This window comes from Polyodon spathula, chromosome 8, assembly GCF_017654505.1.
Source record: "Polyodon spathula isolate WHYD16114869_AA chromosome 8, ASM1765450v1, whole genome shotgun sequence".
NCBI classification, from domain to species: Eukaryota; Metazoa; Chordata; class Actinopteri; order Acipenseriformes; family Polyodontidae; genus Polyodon; species Polyodon spathula.
The window spans coordinates 38,383,707-38,402,256 of NC_054541.1; the positions used below are offsets into that span (position 1 = coordinate 38,383,707).

The following is an 18,550-nucleotide window of genomic DNA, read 5'->3' on the forward strand; positions in this document are numbered from 1 at the left end:
AACACACAAAAGAGTAGGATAAAGAGGAAAGGTACAAATAAAGCTGTAACAGGGAGATAAAAGGACACAAAAGGAGAAGAGATGGTATCAACCTCACTGGGCTGAAAGCATTTAATGATAAGATAAATGAGACATCTCATGAAAATGGCATTGTTAGCATAACCTTGGTGCTAGGTGTGGAAAGGAAGCACAGCACAGCACTCATGGTAATGATGAATCACTACCCTGTTGACAGATTGTTATATCAGCTGATAGTAACAGTAAGCAACACCATCTGATATCTTCTCTGTCATCTTCATCCCTCACAGTATTCTGTTAAAAGAGATCTAAACATGTTGCAGGCAAAAACTAATAGAAATACATTTTGTGTACTGCTTCATATAGAGCATTCAACACGGCAGCGCATAATGTTCTTTCATTTCTAGAACAATTGTGGAAACCTACAGCACTCTCCTTGCATATCTAATCCCTGTGACATAGGATCTACCCTCTTCTGTGGTGGAGGGATTCACAATCGATTCTTTATTGACCCAGGGCACCACAGGAGCACATATGTTGTGCTGAGTTAATCTGGATTTAACAGGGGCGATGGTAAGTTAGATCACTGCTCAAAGTAAGCTTTTTATTTTAGGCACCAGCAGGCTCCTATTTTTTCTTTATGGTTGCCAAAAAAAGAAAATGGTTGCCCATAACTGCATTGAAGTTTATTAAATCTAAATAAAAACTATCGTTCTAAATAATAAAATATTAATGTGTACATTTTTAACTTAAACAATAATCTCTAAGTATGTTTTATTCCCATAGCCTAAATATGCAATATTTCTGCAGATTAGTTTTTCTGCACAGAAAAAAAATAACTTATTTTTAAAAAAAGGCAGTCCAAAACATACTTTAGAACAGGTAATAGTGAATAGTAATTTCGTTACTGTACTTGCTTACAATAGCTGTTGTACATTACCCCTTTTAACTGTAACTACCGTATGCTGTATAACTCATTTTCCCAAAATGACACAGAGTTGTGTGGTTGTGGGATGCCTCTACCACAACTGTATGAAAGACAAGTGGTTGTCATTTTTTGAATTGTCAAAAGCGGCATTAAAACTAAGCCTAGATAGATGAGAAGTGTCTGACTGCTGTACATCGGCAGCTGCCAAGATGGATCTCAAGAACCATCTGCGACCGTAGACGGGAGCTCCCAGGGGAAGCTTAGGTCGGCCAGGGTGTCCTCGGCTCAACGCGCACCAGTGACCCCTGTAGTCTGGCCTGGCGCCTGCATGCTTGCCAGTAAGCTGCCCAGAGCTGTGTTGTCCTCCGACACTATAGCTCTGAGGTGGCTGCACGGCGAGTCTGCAATGTGAAAAATAAAAAGGCTGATGGCACACGCTTCGGAGGACAGTGTGTTCATCTTCGCCTCTCCCGAGTCACCACGGAAAAAAAAAAAAACACATCTGCAGTAAAAAACATAGTTGAAATTACAGTATAAGTTACAGTAATACTCAATTATAATTACAATTATAATTTATACACATACAAATCTAAACTATAATAACCACAATACTATAACACTTTAGAAGTGCAGTGATGGGTTTTATCAATATATGAATGTATTCAATTATTATTATTATTATTATTATTATTATTATTATTATTATTATTATTATAGCAGAGTGACCTTCTGGTTACAAGCCTTGGACTTTAACCACTGGACCACACTACCTCTGATAATAAATTTGTTTAATTGCAGTCTCTTCAGAGCAGAACTTAAAAAAAACCTTTCCCTGTCCCAGGCAGTTCAATATATCTCAAATGTGAGCATATTTGCTAATACATCTGGGATCAGGGATATGAACAACTTATTTTCTCTTCACTGGTGACCAGATAACACAATTATGATGTCTATAAAGAGCAGCCTGAAAAGACGTCTTTCAACTACTCCTTGCTATTATGTGACCGTAAACTACTGTTGTAACTGAAAGCAGCCTCTTTCTATTGCAGCAGTTCTAAAGGGGGGGGGGGGGGGGGGGGGGGGGGGGGATTGCTTAACCGAGGGTATGTGGCTCCTTCTCACATCCTTTTCTTGTCTTAATTCACAAGATCACAGCTTGATCTGCATGAAACAGTAATCTTCCTAGGCTCTCCTTCAACTTGCTCACCGGGAAATAGAAGAACTATTGATTTCTATTCTTAAAAACTGTGAACAGGACAAAGTCAAATGTCAACATTGTTCTGAACACAAGTATTGTACAACAATGGATTATCGCTCTGAAGTTATTTTCCATCACTTCCCTCTACTTTAACAATGCAATAACAACAACACTCAGGTGTGTCTGACACCTTTGGATTAAAACTGCTTCTTTATTTGTATCACAGAGCTTGTTATCCTGTGACAATATCAGATGTTTATAGAGAAGCAGAAGCAGACATTGGTCCCTTGATTGTATTATTTTTTAGGTTAACCTCCTGTTACCTAAAAAATAAAAAAAATGAATGGTATGATTTTAAAATATCAGTTTGTATTATTTAATTATGCAACTACTATGACTAATAATAATTTTAATACTAATAAAAATCTAATAAAAATAATAATAATAATAATAATAATAATAATAATAAAGAAGAAAGAAGAAGAAGAAGAAGAAGAAAGAAGAAGAAGAAGAAGAAGAAGAAGAATACTGTGTAAATCAAATATAATATAAAATGTGTCAAGAAAAGTCAAGAAAACCCATTATACAAGCAACCATTCTTCTTTTGATTCTTCACATTTCTGTGGATAAAAATCTTACCCAAGTGTAAAGAAAACATACTACAAAAATATACAGAAGCTGGGTCTACAAGTTGTGAACAGGGTTTTGTTCTCCACATGAACAAAATATAAACTAAAGAGAAAACATATACAGTGAAGAGACAAAGAAAATCACTCGTATTGCAAGTAGAATTGTATGAAAAGGTTAAATGATGTTTGAGAGAAAAACTGGTCAGCTTGTCTAAGTGGTTTATCAGGCTTTCTCATGACTTTTGTCACATAAAGTCTGATTTTCTGGTAATTTATTAGTTGATTGAATGTCTGGCATTTGCAGGGATTTATTTTTACTGAATGTTGTTAATAGTTGAAATAGTTTTGTAGCAAGTTAATAATGTGGGAATTATGAGGCCCTGGTTCATCGTTTCAAATGCTTAATTGCCAGTTGCTTTGGAGAAGCTCTTTTTGTGGACAAACCCCTGACGAGGAGTGGCAATGGTTACTGATTGAAAGGTAATCCCTCTATGAATTGAAAGATGCATTATTCCGACAGTAAGAGGCATGTGCTGCTAGGAAATATTTACATACATTTCTCCTGACATTTTAATCCAAGTCCAATAAAACATGAAAAACGATCATAAACTATATACATTATTTTGATAATGATTTCTTAGTTGTTACAAGGGGAACCATAAAGGGTGCCTGCTGTATTGTATTGCCAGGGTGTCTAATAAGGTTAAAAAAACACACATCTCGTACAGGATTAATGCCTACAACGACTGGCACATCAGCAATGTTTATACCTCTTTGCTTTGATAGTACTATCCCACCAGGAAAGGCTTTGTTTCCTGCTGAAGGCGATGTCCGTGTGAGAGGGAAGCTCCCGGCTAGTAGCAGTCTATACTGGTTGTGGGCATTGGGCTATTAGAGCTTTTATCCTTAAGGTAAGGAGATGAGAGACAAAGAGCCGTCCACATTACCTACTGTACAGTCCCACAAGCAAAGCGGTGATGGCACTGGATTAGGTCTGCCTTTTTAAGGCTCAAACTGTATTAAAATGTTAATCTATTAATCCCAAGTAGACACAGAGTTAACCTGCCTTAACTGCAACATTTCTTTGTAAGTGGTCTATAAAAGCAAGGTAGCAGCTATTTTTAAAATACATTTTAATACTAAATGCATCTACATTTCTGTAGAACTAAATAAGTGTCTTAATTAATCTCAGACTTTCATCTTCAGACATAAAAGAACAAGACAATTGGGTATAAAGCACATCCACTTCGCACGCATGATGCTATTAATAGCAATGCCGTAATACATATTTTAACATTGGTCAACCTTATGGGTAAATGGCATGCTTTGGTGTTGCTTCGCTAACTGTTATAACAATCAGTCACAAAAAAACAATCAATCACAAAAAATCAAGACCTGCGGAGACATAGACTGTAATTCTTTTAAAACAATTTCAGATACAGTATATCCCACTGACTTAATGGTTTACATAATGATTGAACCCAGTAACAGCAAAGCACAGTTCCAATTCTAACCTGATTAACTCTGTAAGACATATGGTTTAGGGGGAAAAAAAAATCTTCTACAGCTTATTAGATTGAAAAATGAGGTGCAAGCTTTCAATATCTGTAGTGAGCAAGACTAGTTACTGAAACATTCACAGTTGCTTAAGACATTTCTGTTTTGTTTTTTGTTTTGATTTTTTTTTTTTTCTGGGGAGCTGCAGAGTTCCAGAAATGTTTTATCTTGGCATAAAGTCTGTTTATTTGATTTCATGGAGGGACGTAAGTAATAGCACAGAGCTTTTTATATGAATCATGGTAATTCTGTACTTTACTAACCAAGAGGAATGCTGACACTTGTTGGGATGGATACTGGTGGTATAATTTAACAACCCAAAACTTAAAACATCCTAGCAGTCCATAAACCATACACTTAATAACTCAAGCTGTATAATTAATGTCTGTGGTAAAAGTATGTCAATGACAGATACAATAACATGGCACTTTTGACCTAGATATGATTGCAGTGTAAAGCCTGGTTAGCCAAAGATTAATGCCACCATTTCATGTAGTGTAGCTGTTATTTATTTTCAGTAGGAATTTCTTGGAACTTTTTTTTTTTTTTTGCTCCACTTTTCTGTTGGCCCATCCCCACTCCTTCCAAAACTTTGATCATCAGCTTTTTCAATTTCAAGCCCAGTTGAAAGGTATTTAGGAACACAATTTACAAAAAATGTCTAAATAAATAAAGAGCCTCCCTTCATTTACATGGCTAAATTTAAACAGAATACTAATGTTTTTTCTCATGTCATAGAGCAAGTTTTCATCAACATCAATAAAAGCAGCATGTGGCTAAATGGGGAAATGTATAAATAAACAAGTTTTATATTTCTAGTAAAGTAACACTTTTTTGGAAGTGGAAAATCTTCAAGTCTGCTTGTCAGTGACCACACAACTGTTGATCTATTTCAATAAATAAATAAGCAATTAATTATACTATGTTTTAATCAGCAATGGTCGCAACAAATGCAATGTAAGCAGTGTTTTCTCAAATGTACTACAGATCCAATGAAGACGGAAAGCAATTTTGCCACACATAATACATATGAGGTGATTGCTATACAGAGCCAAGTAACATAAGAATTACAGAGAAAGGCAATCCAATGGATAATTATAAAGCAGGCTTTGTTTATAGAGCAATGACAAGTGCCTTCAACCTGTATCTTCTGTTAATAAAACCTCTGACATTAGGAAACAAAAAGGTCACGTCAGTATAAGGAGTAAAAAAAAAAAAGATCACATTCTGCTTCTCTGCACGGTCCTGTGCAAAGCATTCTTCTTACCATTTATTTTACCTAATTACTATGCTGGATACATGTAAACAGAATGACAGGTTCTTAACAACCAGTCTCTCCCACTGGGTTTACTTTTGGAAACTCTCCTCATTATATCTATCCGGACTACACCCTATGGAGAACGCTGGAAACCTATTCTATAGACACCAAAAAAAGAGCACAATTTAAACACCTGTGGGAAACAGAATATTCCATAGGATGCTCGCAGTAATACGTTTTCCATCATTTGCAATCTCTGGTAGTCAGCAGCTTTTGTACTGTAATTGATTACACAACTTAGCTTAGAAAATATATTAACAGGTAACCGTTAATTCGTTTGTCAAAATTTGAGGGAATAATCAAGAAGAAATTATTTTCAGATTGAGGTTCAAATAAAATGTTGGACTATTAAAGGAAATCTCCAAATTAACCCACACCACCAGCCTTTGTTTATTTTTTTTATACTGCTGTATATCATGTTGGTTTTTTATTGTAATGTACTACTTCTTAAGCAAACATTATAGGACAATATGTTAAAATGCTAAGAGTGCCATTAAATCAGCAGATGGTAACATGTTTTGGCTGCCTCGGAATGCAGGGGAAAGTGTTGATCGCTTAATATATTTTACAGATGGGATATGGAAGGGAGAATTGCAGGATATTACCCCCATTTGGTTAGAGTATGGATTAGTATTCCAAATAGTTTTTGACAACTCATTGAAAATATTTGTATTTGAGCATGGGGCATATTGGAAATGAAGGAGAATGTACTTTAAAGCTGAGAAAAGGCATTTAGTAAAATACAATTTCATGTCCTAAGAAAACAAAGGTGTATAATAATATACCGGTATATATTTGTTAGATAATTAGGCCATTGGCAATGCTGTGCTATTTCAGTTCAAGTAATAGTTTTTCCCCAGTTACAATTTTAATGGAACTGGGCGTAAACAAACACAGAATATGACAGCCATCTGCTTTATAAATATGAGGTATGGAACTAGTTCTGAAACAGTAGTTTGATGATGCAATTCACCAAGCTCCTCTATGGAAATTTTCTTAAATATTTCTAGCACTAACTCTTGAATTTTGTCTTGGTAGAATGTCTTACATATATGGATATAATATACTATACTGGCATAGGTCTGTACCTTCTTAAATAAATATCTTAATATAACCCAGATTTAATGTATTGTTGTTGAATTTATCTTGTAAGCTAGTCTATGAAGTAAATAAAACATGTTTAATTTATTCCTAACTTCACACAATATACAATATAAAAATATGTTATGCATTTCACTGAAGTAGTGGTATATCATAACCAAAAATAAATGTGATATTAGAAGTACAATGGCTGGGTTTAAAATAAAAAATAAATATATATATATATATATATATATATATATATATATATATATATATATATATATATATATATATATATATATATATATATATAAGCGCACACACACATATCTGACATCAGTATACTGTAGTTAACGCACAGGAATTGTAAACACTACTTCCAACCTCAAAAATATATTTCCTATATGAACTAATGAATCCATTCTATACAAGCATACATTCAAAGAAAGAATGAATTTCCTTAAATCTGTATATTTGTAAGCAAAACAAAAAACTGCAGGATCATTTTAAACACAGGACATAAAATTAATATCACATAAGGCTAAAATGTCATGCATATTACCATAACCACCCTGAACATGCTCCATGTGTCTTACTTTTTAGTCAGTTGGCAAGCAATGCGTACAATGTTCTAGTGAATACAGATTACTAATCTTCAAAATACTGTTAAAAAGTAGCAACTGTTTTATTATTATTAATGCTATTAATGCTTTTATTAAAGAAAGACATTCCTGCTGCCTAGTTCATATAATTATTATAATTAATGGATCTAGTTCAGTGATACCATGGTGCTTACAGTATTGTGTTTTTAGATGAAGTTTGCTTAGGAGCCACATTTAGGCCCTGGGACATATAAAGGGACACTACACACATTATAACATTCTTATTGTTCAAATACAACAGTGTGTGTTTGTGTCAAAATAACCAAATATGTAACATTCAAGCAAAGTTGCCTGTTAACACATTTTTTTTGTTTGTTTTTCATTCATTTATATCAATCAAGTCAGTTGATTTTAGAACTTTGTCTGATAAATTGATATCCATTTCCTATCTGTCTACAATATCAAAATAAAAAGCAAAGAAAATTGAAATATGAAGAAAAAATATAATGTCAAAGGTATAATAAAATGATTTATTAAAAAATACTTAAACATCACCTGTTTAGAAGCATCCATTGAAGCAGTTTTATATCATTAAGGCTGCAGTGCTTTAAGTAAGTCTTGAGCACATGGAAGCTATTACATTGTGAACAATAAATAAATAAATGAATAAAGACACAAAGACAACCTAACAATAGTGTTCACCTTAACATGAATCACAGCTGTACAGATTTAAACACACACAAACACATAAACATGACTTACCTTTATAAGACAGTCTGAGCCGAGGGGCATTGCTCCTTCCCTGTTGAGAGTGCACACTTGCTGGCAGAGATACCCCGGAGAGTAGCAATACAATCCCAATGAGGTAGTCCATGGTCCCAGTGTAGAAATTCAGTGTGCAGTCCTTCAGCAAAGACACCACGCAGTTCAAAACAGAATCCTAAAATCTGAAGATCAACAGGTGATTTAGGTCAGTTTCACTGAGAAGAGACAGTTCCCAAAAGCTTTGCTCACATTGCTCCTGGTTTAAGTCAAAAGAAAACTTTAAACAACATCAACAAATGTCCAAAGATCTAGATGCAGTGACTAATGAGGCACAACTGTGGTCTGGAAAGAAAACTAGCAAGGGCTTCTGCTGCAGCAGTGCCTTTTTCTCAAGGCAGCTTTTTTATAGCCACTGGCAGCAGCTAATCCTGTCCTCAGCTTCAGTTGACTGAGCTCAGCTACACCGACTGAGAGAGAGTGAGCTACTGAGAGAGAGCGCGAGAGAGTTGTAGGTCTAACTATGTTCCACTGCCTGCAGGGAGATGACAGAAGATCCCCCTTGACAGGTTTTTTCTCAGCTCTCTCTCCAGGCTGTCTGACAGTAGGAACACAGGCAAGTCTGACCCACCTCTTTTCCTCTGGTGGTGTAAAAAAAAAAAAAAAAAAACACATGTGGAGCAGGGCTGAGGGCAGTCTGCTTCACACATTCCCTGTAGTTTCTCTGAAGGTGAGAAGCTGTGGAAACTGTGCTATGCAGACTGCCACTGCATTTCCAGATAAGAGTTACAGTTCACGTTATGTATTAAGATCAACAAATGTAATTTCATGTATAGTACATTTTTAAATATAAAAAACTGCAGTTAGTGTCTTCACACAAAGAACTCATTTTAAGAATGTGTACAATACAGAGAAAGTATGTTTCCTCTACTAATATTGTTTTTTTTCTTTGAAAGGAACAACTTTAAAAGTATTAGTATACCTTATAAGGAAACTGACAGGTGATAGGTAGAGTTAGAGTTGCCTTAGGCTCCCCCTCCCTATAGTTTAGGAATTTAAGAAACCATTGTATGGCATGATTAATTGGGTTGTGCTTGCAAATGAAAGTATATGCAACAAAACAGATTGAATACAAAAACAAAATATATTGTCAATTTTAATTACATTACTACGCATTATATTGTCAAAAACAACAAACATAAAGAAATTCAGCAGTTTTACATTTGTTGTTTGACTTTTTAAAATAAAAGTGTAAAGAAATCCTGTTGCGCAACTTGACAAAGCATGATACACACCACAAGCACACACCTGAAATATCTCCTTGCCTTTTGAAATACTGTATGTTTTGCAGAAACAATTTAAATCACAGAACTGTACTAATTATTTGAGTGAAATATGTTTAATGTGTCAAAAGTGTCTACATGATGCTTTTAATACCGGGCAAAATATTAAAAGTGGAAACATCTTCACCTGATATACACTTCTACTGTATTGATGATTAGAAATGTTTTTTCTTTTTCAACTTTTTGTCATGCATTTTTATTTCACAACACCAACTTGATTTTTTTTTTTTTAAATTTATATTAAAATATAGAATTTGACACAGTGAAATGGGGTTAAGGATAACCGTTATCCTTCAAAGGTTGAGAATTTGAAGGTGATTCTGAACAAACAAACAAACAAACAAAGCATACTAATAGTTTTGGAAACCCGTATGTTCACACCCCAAGGCAGATAAAATAAACTGAAGACAGTAACAGGAACTGTAACCAACATAGTAATGTCAAACAGTAGGTCACTACCTATATGAGTAATATGTAGAAAAACCTTGAGGCAAATATACTGATGTACAATGAAAATGCAACAGTCTAAGTTTTACATCAATAGCTCATTGGGCACATATATTATGTTATTTACATTTTAAATAGTGAGCAGATAGGTTTGTTGATTGTTTGAGTAGTATTCTTCTTTGGGATAACAAAATACTGAGCTCAAGACATGTGATTGCATAGAAACGCCAGGTGCTCAGTGTTTGATATTTGAGTTGAGTTAAAATTGCTAAAATGAGTTGATTAAGACTCTGTATGAATAGCCATTTGAAAAGACATGATTTTAATTAACACAAGAACAGTGAAAGATACGACCATGCCCCACTTGAGTAATGAAAATTGCCTGGTTGCTTTCAGTGTGATTGAAGGCGGCCTGTCTGTGAGAGAAGTTTCCCGGAAAATGAGATGTTCTGCTTCAACAATCAGCAGACTAGTCCAGAGAAGCCAGGATTACAATTGCACGACTCCAAGAAAGCAATGTTGCAGTCTTGCTGTGGGACCAAATCGCCAATGTCGTCCACAGGAGACAGCCACGACCAGCAAACCTTCACCAGCTGGCTGCAGCTGCACAGGAAGAGTGGCGGAACATCCCACAGCAGTCTATCCAGAGAGTGATCAGGTCTATGCGTCAACACTGCCAGGATTGTGTTAATGCTCAGGGAGGTCATACTAACTTTGTAATGTTTTCATTTTGACAATGTGTCATGTTTCATACTGAAAACTCATCATGATTCTTTGATCTGTATTTTTGTTCACATTTTTTGTGATTTTGTTTGATAGCTATGTTTAAAATACTTGATTCAATCCATTAGACCTGGCAGTTGCGTTTATTTTGTGCATCAGTATATAATAAAGTTTTGACTGTCCATATCATTTTTTGTGATATGTATTATGTCAATTGTATGTTGATCGATGGATGTGATTAAGATTTTCGTTACATGAGAGTAGATGTTAAATTTATGCTGATTTGAACTCAGCTCTCGCCAAGAAAAGCACCAACTAAGACGCAGCTTTGCAGTATACTAATGTGATCCATCTGCATCTCCATCCATTTGCATTGTTTTCCATCTGATGATGTAGATATCCTTCTGTCTGGTGCTGATTGCTGAAGTGTAATGCTGGGTCCAAGGATCAGCTCATTTTGACCCCTCTGCCCATCAGAACACACAACGGCTACGATGCTGGCTCCGGGGATCAACCCAGTGTGGTCTCCCCAGCGCATCAGCATGACAACCGTCTGGATTGAGCTAAGTAGGGTACATCTCTGGGGTATTTAAGTGGGCACCTTCCATCCTCTGTGTTTCGTTGACTAGCCCATGACACCTCAAGAGGGCTCAACAGTGATTCTGGCATCCCAGCATCACCCCCCCCCTCCATCCCCCACTCAGCTCAGCCCAGCTTACTTACCTGTACATCAGCGTTGCTTTCTTTCTATTGTGCTTGAAATCCCCATCCAGAATCTTTCTGTCTCAACCACAGCCAGTTGCTGCTCCTTTCTGCTGCTTCACATAAGTTCTTCACTGTGCGACTCAATTCTTGGCCACTGAACCCGAGGTCTCTTAGAAACCAGGTTGTAGAGTGTGCCACAAATCCTCGACAACCCACCTCCACTGGGTAAACCCGGACTCTCCATCCTCGCTGTTCTGCTTCAGCAGCCAGTTGAGCATACCAAAGTTTCTTCCTCTCATACGCCTCATCCACAGCATCTTCAGATTATCTACCAGATTAACAAGGGATGCTGATCCAGACCACAAGACAATGTCTGGTCGAAGGTTAGTGGTGGCAATCTCAGGTGGAAAAATAAGCCATTGACCAACATCTGCCAGCATCTTCCAGTCATCCACAAGTATATACTAAGTCATTGTTATCTACAGTTCCCACACTGGTTGTACCTTTAATGCTCATGCCTCAGGCTTTTGGGTTGAAAACAAAAACGCCCCAAATGACTAGACTTAATAGATTGTTCAATGTTTTACTATTTAATTAAATGTGTGCATATAATATGAAAGTACTCTCTCTTCTATTAAATGTTATTTCCTTGTACACTCAATACGCCCAGTAGTTAATTAACTGTTAATTAAATTTAAAATAGCAACACTGATGAACATGAATGTGTAAATTACATGTTTCTGAACTTGATTTGCAATTTTCCGGTTTAGCATGACCCATGCTGTTTAATTTCCATCTGACTGTTTTTAAATCTGACTCTACTGTTAAAAATCCAGTATCATTTAAAAAGTGTAAATACATGTCATGATACCTAGAAATACAGGTATTCATATTACACCTGTGATCTGGTTTTGACCCTGAGTGAAATGGAAGATAAGATCCAAACTGACAGGACAAACTTGACCTTTTGGTCAGGGTAGTTATCTTCAGACATTTTAATTTAAATTGCTTGTGGGATTGGACATGTAAGTAATGATGTTTTAATAAATGCTGACATTGTGCTGGCACTAAATGGAAAATAATTGACTTGAGCTTCCAAAGCTTTCAACACCGTGTTTTAAAAGACAAAACAAGTAGATAAGTGAGTAAAAAATAAAACCCTTAATGGTTTTTTTTAAACTCTTCATAGCAATGCCAGCTGCATTCAAACTCTTTGTCAAAATAACTTAGTCCAGCATGCAGACATGTGGTTTTTAAAGTAATTCTCTCAATTAAATGAAAATCTGAAAATCATTTATCGAAAAGTTTTTGCTTTTAGGATGTGTAGACTTCCCTTTGATTCACTGGAGCATCTTATCTTAAACTTTATCTTTAAAAAAAAAAATCTGTAAGTGAGATGACCACCTGTTATTTTTTATTATTATTATTATTATTATTATTATTAGGTCCAGTACAGAAGCTCCCATTTTCATCAGTAAACAGAATTAAAACTTTGGTTAAACAAGAAAGATTTTCAACACAAAATACAACCTGCTTCAGGGGAGGAGGTAGACTTGAAATATACCTGTACTGTACACAGCATCCATACAGATGTATATCAGTGCTAGCAAATTAATTTTCTTTATTTATTTTGCAAAATCATGCTGTGATGGGGTACTCCTCGCCCCTGTGCATGTGTTGTATTATTTTGTATTTGTTTATTATTATTATTATTATTATTATTATTATTATTATTATTATTATTATTATTATTATTATTATTATTATTATTATGAAGCAGGCGAAAAGCAGGTTTTATTATGTATTATTGTTTGGCAGGAGGTGCCGTCCGTCATTATTTGTTTTGTTGTTTGAAAAATACTTCATGAGAATGTGTGACGATCAGCTACTAATTGTTTAACTAGCTGACAGGCGTGCAAATTATGAAACTTGTGCAGACTATGGGCGAGGGGTAATAAGACAATTAACAGCTCGGCAAGTATATAAAAGACGTGCAGTTTGGTTGCACATGTGAATTGCTCAGGGAGTGGAGAGTGGGAGTAAGAGAGAGGAATGGTAAAGCAAAGTAATAACTTAAAGAAAACTATTTCTACTTGTGCTGGAACTACCAGCACAATACTTGTTGCAGCTATTATTTATTTGTTTGTTTTTATCCACATGCTGTTTGTTTGAGAAGTGTTTATTTGTGTTTAATAAAAGCTGAGTGCCATTGCGTCTCAGTTATATTAATTTCCTGGCCTGACGTCACCCCACCAGTTATCCTTGTCACACATTATAAAAGAAAATGTCCCAAGTAATGTTATCCTGAACCATTTTAAATGAATGATTTCTGAAAAATAAATTTTGAAAGCAATTAAAAGTAATTTTAGAGATTAAAAGTATATATTCAGCTATGGTATAAAACAAATAAAACACAAAAATACCTGCATCTAATTGAGAGACACAAGAAGCAGCTGGACTAAATATACTGTATGAATGTTAAAAAGACCTATTTGAACAGATAAACCAACATTAGAGTAACACTTGCCTCAAAGGAAAACTGAAACCAAAAATCTGAAGCCAAGCTATTTTTTTTTTTTTTCTAACAAGGAATGCTTACCTGAAACGAAGCACTTGAAAGATAACCTGTTCTAGCTTGCAAGAAATGTCCCTCTTTCTCTGACCCCAATGACACTTGTGTGTCCCTCTTTATCAACCAATGCACCTTAAGACATCACTCAGTTGGCAGTTTTTTTGTTTTGTTTCACAGCCTCCCACTTGACATTTTTGTTTTATTCTATCTGTTTTTTTTTTCTTTTTCCAGCTCCTGTGTGGTCCAAAAACTTCCTCACTCTAGTGTAATTAAATTTGACTTAAAGCTTGGCAAAACATGAGGGCTGTGCGGCAAGGATATTTCAACGGGTTTAAAGCTGGTGAGCACTGTAATGTATAATGTTTGTACTGCAGATCGCTTGGTTATAATGGTCAATTCTTGTATAAAAGAAAACTATAACAAAGTAAAAATAAATAAAGGCTGAAATATAATTCTAGAAAAAAATACTGTAATACACACCTCTGCAGAAATCATGAGATGAACTCTTAGAAATCAAGAGATTTGTCGTTCGATTCACAAGATTATATTTTTCAAAACATAAACCAATATTTCAATGCGAAGAGACAACCAATATTTTCAATTGATTTTCTAACCTTGTTAACAGCTTATATTGAGTCTATAACACCTAATAGATCTTACACACCTCTATTAATGCTTCTCAAAATGCATAACAAAACCAGACAATCCAGATCGCCATTCAACATCACAAACAAGTATTGTACCTGTTAATGCTGTGCAGACAGCTGCGGTCATGGCAACTGGAGCGTTGCATGTTTAGCAATATGAAGGAGCTAGAAAGCAGCTGCTCCAGTCTGGGTTGAATTTGCATCTGCAGTGTTTGTGCTTAATTGAATTTTCCACCATGACTAACGTATATCTTTCAAAAAGGAGAAAATCCCGAGATTCAACAGTACTGTCACGAGATCGTAAGCAGGTCTTAATTTATCTTAGAAATTGCATGTCTCGCGATGAATTCGTGAGAGTTGGCAATACTGGTAATACTTTACATAAACAGTACAATGTCATCATATGAACACATACCAAACACTGCCAGAAATAGCTTTCCCTTCAAGCAGGATTCAAAAACCTTTATTTTCTTGAGGGTTTTATTTCCGAAGAACATTTTCTTTCAGATAAGTGCCTTTTTATTAATTTCCAGGTTGTCCAAAGTATTTCAGATGAAGACTCCCACCCAGCCTGCTACTCTACGCTAACAAAGTCTAAAAGACCAGCTGCTTACTGTTGGATAACACGTCAGTTCACAACATGTCAAAAGTCACCTGCAGAGTCATTAAAAAAAAAAAAAAAAATATATATATATATATATATATATATATATATATATATATATATATATATATATATATATATATAATATTAAGTTGCAAATGTTTTCTATTTTACCACTTTTTTGTATGTTTAGTATTTGTTAATGGTCAAAGATAAAGGTAGTAGGTTTGGCTAACATTTAACAGTGTGAATGAAAAAAACTCAAAGCTTTGTCTATTGTTACGATACACTTTTTCCACACAGTAAAGGCTTTAAACGAGCCATGCTTAACTGCAAAGCGGGGCTCTTTCCTGTTTCCACTCTTCAGAAGAAAAATGCAAAACGGTATGCAGTGGGTCTGATGAGATTATTAATCTGCAATAGGTTACACATTTTTTGCCTTGCATGTCACACAAGGTTGCAATTTTCTTAGTTTTATTAATCAGCAGTAATCACTATTAAAATTTACACAAATTCGACTTCCAGAAAATCTCTTTTCCGTCTCTACATCTGCTGCACAAATGTTACCTTCTGCTTAAAAAGACCAACAGCCCTGCAATGTACTCTATTACACAAAGGTTTTGGAAATCATTTACCGTTACATTTTCTCTCTGCTGCTCCCATCATACAGTAGAAACCAACCTTGCTTCATACACAGTTTCATTTCCCTCTAGTTGAAATCATCCCATTACAAATGCTACAGATGTGTTTGTCTCTTTCATGTCATCACCCATAACTTCCAAAAGTTTAGCCTTTTTCAGGTATTAACCAGTCATTATTATGCATGGACATTTGATGCAGCAAAGCAAAAAATGAATGAGTCATTTGACATCATTCCATATATAGCCATTGATATAAACCATAGAATTTATGAAGTCTCTGCCTGGCTAAGACAAGTCTACAAGAGACTTATGTAGTTTTGCAATCAATCTTCATTGAGGTCCTAATTTACTAAAAAGAAAGACTCATCAGGAGATGACAGCCAAGTGTATTAAAACAGATTATTCAGAGACAGTAGACCAACCAGCCACACAATGCTTTATAGAAATCTACATATTGCAAGTACAAGTTCTATACAGTATCTACAGATACAGTATCAAAAGACAAACTTCTTTTCAGGGATTATAATAACATAAGAACATAAGAAAGTTTACAAACGAGAGCAGGCCATTCGGCCCATCTTGCTCGTCTGGTTGTTAGTAGCTTATTGATCCCAGAATCTCATCAAGCAGCTTCTTGAAGGATCCCAGGGTGTCAGCTTCAACAACATTACTGGGGAGTTGATTCCAGACCCTCACAGTTCTCTGTGTAAAAAAGTGCCTCCTATTTTCTGTTCTGAATGCCCCTTTCTCTAACCTCCATTTGTGACCCCTGGTCCTTGTTTCTTTTTTCAGGTCAAAATAAAACGATAAGTAAACTGGTCGAATTTATGGTTAGATTATGCAATTTACAACAACTGAAGCGTGTACTAAATCTGTTATTTAGCTGTCAGATCAAGAACACAATATGGGTACTGTGGCGCCTGAGAGGAGCTAAAACTAATCCTCGCTCAAGAAGTCTTTGGGTCTCATATATATGCAAATGAGAGATAGCAGTAGTTTGTAAGGGTATAGAAGAAGTTAGCATTAGATTGGCAGTGACAACATAAAGGTCCATTATTCTTCAATGTAACTCAATCTTTAATCCCAGGTTTGAAAAGACTTTTCTTGAACTGAATTGTCTATTCAAGACTAGTCGCTATAAGAAAATAAAACGTTTTCAATAATAATAATGCAAATAAAATACAGAAATACCATTTTTTTAAATGGTCACGGTTTATGTATTGATGAATGTTTTTACCGGTCATGTCGTGGTTAACTTTATGTTTTATAGAGCCTGAAGGTATTTGACAACACTCATGCATGCATTATTAATGTATCTGGAGTGGTTTTCAAGTATGAGTAAAAATAAAGTCTCATTATGGATATTAAAAAAAAAAGACTACTGGTACTCAATTCAATTTCACTGAGGTCTAGAAAGCTAGTAATTATAATAAGCATTGTATCCACAAGTAGAAGAACCTAATGCATAAATTAGTTTACCAATACTCTGGGCAGGATTTGTATAAGGCCGTAAATGATAACTCCAGTGTTAATCAAGAAATCGGTATGTAGCATTAATTTGGGCATTTTCAAGCAGTTGTTATGTCCATTTCACTATTAAATATATGACTGCTGACCTCTGCTTATATGTTATTTTAATTATACAACTGCAATCTTGGTATACAAAGCGGCATGTTCGATATTGCAATGAAGATTCCTTAGGTGATTGCAGATTTGCAATGCGTTCTTGGCTTTAACACCTGTGTCTTATCCACACAAGAATGAAGAACAGGAGTACTTCAGGAGTTCAGGAGTACACAGATCCACTAGGAATGTAATCGAGATCATTGACATGGAACTTGCCTAAATGTATTTAATGTTGTCAGACTGCCCCCACATTATGTATAATGTACACTTTTACCTTCACACGTTTGTATGCCTATAAAATGTTTTATAATACTGTAAGTGTTCAGTGGCTACTTCTAATCATGTTGAGTTTATTTATCGCGGAGGTGAGCAAAGAGTTCCAGAGAAAAAGCATGATAGAAGATTCACCGAACAATTAATTATAAACAAATGGTGTACTGTGTAGGGAGTTCTAACAATTTTAAAAGCTTAATAAATATACAATGAAGTGTTACATACATGGTATACATGTATAACATAGCTAACTACAAAAACAAATGGCACTTCAAAACATATTTATTGATAGCCTACAATCGTACATACTAAAATACAGACAAAAGTAGATGTCAACATAAGAAAAAAATTCCAACCAATACACTTAGATAGCTTATGGTAATTTGTTTCTTTTTAACCCAAAAAAGAGATTGCAAAGTGCACATTAAAATAGTTGTATATAGTAATCTGTGGCAAAATATCCCCCCTGAATGAGGGTAAATTACTAGTGGGGTTTAATTTTTATTTATTTATTATTTGTTTTAACCGTGCCTTCCGATTTTTACCCACACGGCAGATAATCGTAAATCAGCATTTTATATGTGAAGTGTTATAAATAAATATACATTCTGCATGACAAAATGCACAATTCTAAATAAAGTTTAGAAATTATACACAACATAGATGTTCCCATTATTTTTTATTTCAATCTGGCTGCTGCTCACTGGTGGGAGAACCGCCTCCCTGTACGCTAGTAGTTTCTATAACAGCGAATTATGCTATAATTAACTGATCTTGTTAACATGCATTTTGATTAACGATTTCCCCTTAGCTAGTTGTTGAGACAGGAAGTGATGTAGGTGACCTGTGGCAATTAATCTTTTTAACAAGAAAT

General features: G+C 35.1%; 1 protein-coding gene across 1 annotated transcript in view; it reads right to left on the reverse strand.

Moving 5' to 3' along the window:
* Positions 1-18,550, reverse strand: part of LOC121319912 (semaphorin-3A) — a 129,566-nt gene that overhangs the window by 51,989 nt on the left and 59,027 nt on the right. Inside the window, exon 2 of the mRNA XM_041257869.1 lies at positions 8,096-8,280. Coding sequence (XP_041113803.1) covers positions 8,096-8,207 — 112 coding nt within the window. The 5' untranslated portion in view covers positions 8,208-8,280. The remainder of the gene's footprint in view (positions 1-8,095; positions 8,281-18,550) is intronic.